Consider the following 4,779-nt stretch of genomic DNA (forward strand, 5'->3'; position numbering starts at 1 on the left):
AATTAAGCACATATAAGGAGAGGTAGCAACTATACCCATGGAGAAGGCAAAAGGAGACCACTCCAGTACTCTTGCCTGGAAAAATCCCATGGACGGAGGAGCCTGATGGGCTGCAGTCCATGGGGTCGCACAGAGTCTGAAGTGACTTAGCAGCAGCAGCAGCAATTATATCCACAGCCCAGTGGGAAGGAAACAGCAGGAGAGACATGCGTGAATTGATGTGCCTGCTCTCAGTTCCACCTGAGTAAGTTCCTGATATGTAGGACCAGCTGTAGTTAAGCCCAATGTTGTTCTGGTTCTGGTTTGTACCAGTTTGAGGAAGCTGGTTTCAAACATATCACATATCAGCTCTGCAGTATCATGTTGGTTGCTTGAAATTGCTCAGCATGGGAGTATTCAAAGAAGTTGGCAATGGGTACAGGTCAAGGCATTTTTATTCAGAGAACTGATTGGTAAACATTTACCATCAATCGAGTGGTTATACTTTACAAAAAGTGCTAGCTCAATAGGAGAGGAAGACTTCATCCTCACTCACCACACCCATCCTTGAGCCAATCCTGAAATCTATCTTTGACCGCTATCTTAATACACAAGGCTCTGTTACAAGTGAGTAGAATTTTAGTGTGTTATAAACTGGTCCTGAGCCCTAGTACCACCATCACACTCAGCTTGTGATATCCTGATAGCTTTGGTGATATTCTCAACTTGGATCCCAGATTTCAACAAGAGACACTGACCCTCCTGCAAAATACAGAGAATGGTTCCCCATTGTCCGTGGATAGCAGGTGGAGAAAGAGTGAACTGGTAAGTTTAAAAAAAGACATTGGAAAATATTAAGAACTGGATGAAACTGTCCCTCTTTTCTAATATGTTAAATTGTTTTTATTTCATGTGTTGAATATTTGAAAACTGAAAGTGTTACTCACTCAGTTGTGTCCAACTCTTTGCGACCCCATGGACTGTCCATGGAATTCTCCAGGCAAGAATATTGGGGTGGGTAACCATTCCCTTCTCCAGGGGATCTTCTTGACTATGTTCCAAATATAATCCAAATATAATAGTAAACAGCATATATTATGTTGTATTATTATTATTACAGTGTTTATATCACAATGTTGGATCTCAGATAACTTAAGTGACTTTCCCAAGGCTATAAGTCTATTAAAAGAACTATGAATTATCTTTATTATTTTCTTGCATTAATTTTGCTACTAATTCAACCTTGCTCAAACTACAGAAACCTAACAGATCCTTCAGTTATCAATTTCCATGTGAAGCTGTCATCTCTATGCTTATTACCATTGCCTTTCACCGCTATAAATAATCCTGCTTGATATTTCTATTAATGCACAGATTTCTATTAAACAAAGAAATGTTTAGCTTGTAGTTCATGTAGGATCACACTTCCACACATCTAGTCAGATTTATCTTCCATATACTGTGGTTTGCATACGCTCTTGTTTTAGAAATAAGCTTTCCATCTCTTTTGTAAGAAAATACCCTCAGTATGACTGTCAGGAGCTCAGGATTTGATGTATAATAAGTAACAACTTATTTTCCAGTGTCCCTGTGCTTCTCAGTATCCTCGGATGAAGTCCCATCATGACATTTACAATAGTTCCATTGAGTTCACACCTGCAACATTCACTCCTGTTGGATCCCAGGGCTTGAAGCAGAGCACATCTGGGTATCTATACCATTCTGCCTGATGTACACTATCATTTTCCTAGGAAATGGCATCATTCTTCACATCGTCCGGTTTGATTCTGCTTTGCACCAACCCGTGTACTTCTTTCTGGCCATGTTGGTCTTTGTGGAACTTGGTGTCTCTGTTTCCGGGCCCACTGTTGTTGGGCATTTTCCTCTTTGGCATTAATAATATAAGTTTTGGTGGTTGTCTGCTACAGATGTTTTCCATGCATTCTTTTATTTTTTAATTTTATTTTTAAACTTTGCAATATTATATTGGTTTTGCCAAATATCAAAATGAATCCGCCACAGGTATACATGTGTTCCCCATCCTGAACCCTCCTCCCTCCTCCCTCCCCATACCATCCCTCTGCGTTGTCCCAGTGCACCAGCCCCAAGCATCCAGTATTGTGCATCGAACCTGGACTGATGACTCGTTCCATATATGATATTATACATATTTCAATGCCATTCTCCCAAATCATCCCACCCTCTCCCTCTCCCACAGAGTCCAAAAGACTGTTCTATACATCAGTATCTCTTTTGCTGTCTCGTATACAGGGTTATTGTTACCATCTTTCTAAATTCCATATATATGTGTTAGTATACTGTATTGGTGTTTTTCTTTCTGGCTTACTTCACTCTGTATAATGGAATCAGGCATCCTACTGGCCATGTCTGTAGACCACTTTGTGGCCATATACAGCCCACTGCGATATACCATCATTCTGACAATTCTCCACATCAGCAGGATGGGTGTCACCATTGCCTTTCACAGTGTGGTGTTCGTGTTCCCACTGCTTCTTCTCCCGAAGCGTCTGCTCTTCTGCAGCCACAATACCCTCACACACTCTTACTGCCTCCACTCAGATCTGATCAAGTTGCCCTGTGGAGATACCCACCCCAATAGCATCTTGGGTCTCTTTGTCATTTCCTTTACATTTGGGCTAGACTCATTGCTGATAGTGATTTCTTGCATGCTGATTCTTCATACAGTACTGGGTATTGCTTCTGGGGCAGGACGGTGGAGGGCTCTGAACACCTGTGTGTCACACACCTCAGCTGTGCCTGTGTACTATGTGCCCATAATCATTCTTTCCCTGATACATCGCTTTGGGCACCATTTACCTCTATTCTTCCAGACTGTCATGGCCAGTGTCTACCTTTTCTTCCCACCTGTGGCCAACCGCATTGTTTATAGCATCAAAACCAAGGAAGTTCTCAGGAGCATTGTTCGACACTGTCTAAAAAGAGGGGTGTGGTATCTCAGAGGATACTCTGAAAACACAGGAACTTGGATCAGAGCTATTGCCTGGATATTAGACTTTCAAATGGGAAAATTATACAGTTTATGATTTCTTGTGAGTGAACTATAAACTTTAGTAGATGAAGAGAAATAGCTCAACTCCTTCCTCCTGATAATAGAGAATACATTACCCTGAAGTATACTACAGAAAGAAGTATGGCATCTGGGTATGTCTTTTTTTTTCTGTGAGGACATCATTTTACTGTTGAATCCTTCAATATTTTATTCATTTGTTTTTCTCCCTGGAAGTAGGTAGATAAGTACTAGGAATTTTGTTTGTTTGTTTCCTGGTACATGTAATTTAGTTACATGTTTTGTGAGTGAAAAGAATCAAGACACAAGAGTATGAATTGTATTATTTCATTTATATAAAGCTTTAGAATAAGTATAACACTTAATGTAAAGAAAATCAGAACAGTGGTTACTTCTGATGGATGTAGAGGTGAGAAAATGACTGGGGAAACATATGATGAAATCTCTGGGAAGATATACATGTTCTATTTTATATAAGTTACATGCATGTACCCATTTGTCAAAATGGTGAAGCTAAACTAAGCCTTCTGCACTTTAGTGTATGTCAAAATTACCTGCAAACCTCTAGTCAATAATGATAAAAAGATAATAACAATAATAATTGGGTTGCACAGTGGGTGAAATTATGGAAAGGTATGAGAATGGTATATTGTTAATATAACAATGAAAACTTGTTGAATCTGGTTGATGGGTAGATGAAAGTTCATTATAATAGTCTGTTCACTCTCTATGTTGCAATTTTTATAATTTTTTTTAATATACTAATGGAGGATTCCTATCAAGATGGTGGAGTGGGAGAAAATAAAATTCACCTCTCTCCCACAAAGAAATCAAAGATATATCTACATGTGACTGTTCTATACATCAGTGACTCTTCTGCTGTCTCGTATACAGGGTTATTGTTACCATCTTTCTAAATTCCATATATATGCGTTAGTATACTGTATTGGTGTTTTTCTTTCTGGCTTACTTCACTCTGTATAATAGGCTCCAGTTTCATCCACCTCATTAGAACTGATTCAAATGTATTATTTTTAATGGCTGAGTAATACTCCATTGTGTATATGTACCATAGCTTTCTTAAAAAAAAAAAATATATATATATATATATATATATCTACATGTAGAGCAATTCTTGCTGAAAATTAACTGCAGACTGGTAGAAAGACTCTTGTAGCTACTGAGGCTTTAAGAAAAATTGCATGGAAACATGGAAGTGGGTAATAAGAGAGGACACATGAGATCAAGTCAGAACCTGTGCCACTGTAAGGGACATGGAGGGGGATTAAATGGGCAGAAGCCCTCCCTGGGGAGTGAGTGGTTTGAGTCATATATTGGGCACTGCCAACTGCAGCCCTGAAGTCTGACACCAGGAGAAAGACAAGTCCCTTTGGCTGGCTGGAGGGCTGGTAGGACTAACAGGATGGCTGTGGGAAGCCTGGACTCTGCTCTTGAGGAGCAAGTGCACACATGCTTGCTTACTCCTGAAGAATGGCAGAGAGAGTGGATTTGTTCACCTGAATTACGTAGTAGTAGGGTGTGTGTCTTCAGCCACCTCTGACTCTTCAGCACCCCATGGGCTGCAGGCCACCAGGCTCCCCAGTCCATGGAGTTTTCCAGGCCAGAATACTGATGTGGGTTGCCATTTCCTTCTCCAATTTAGTAGTAGACTGGCTCCTTATCAACAGGAAGGTACATAGAGAAGAAACAAGCTGATGCAGTCCCCTCAGGCAGGGCCTGTATGACTCAGC

At 40.2% G+C, this 4,779-nt stretch overlaps 1 protein-coding gene across 1 annotated transcript; it reads left to right on the top strand.

Annotated features, from left to right (window-relative positions):
• The first annotated feature begins 411 nt into the window (after positions 1–411).
• LOC113904965 (olfactory receptor 51I2-like) lies at positions 412–3,044 on the top strand. The gene is given in 4 exon segments (XM_027562022.1): positions 412–415; positions 1,665–1,839; positions 1,841–1,929; positions 2,335–3,044. Coding segments are annotated over 4 exon segments (978 nt in total).
• The last annotated feature ends 1,735 nt before the right edge of the window (positions 3,045–4,779 follow it).

Source organism: Bos indicus x Bos taurus, chromosome 15, assembly GCF_003369695.1.
Source record: "Bos indicus x Bos taurus breed Angus x Brahman F1 hybrid chromosome 15, Bos_hybrid_MaternalHap_v2.0, whole genome shotgun sequence".
Classification (NCBI taxonomy): Eukaryota; Metazoa; Chordata; class Mammalia; order Artiodactyla; family Bovidae; genus Bos; species Bos indicus x Bos taurus.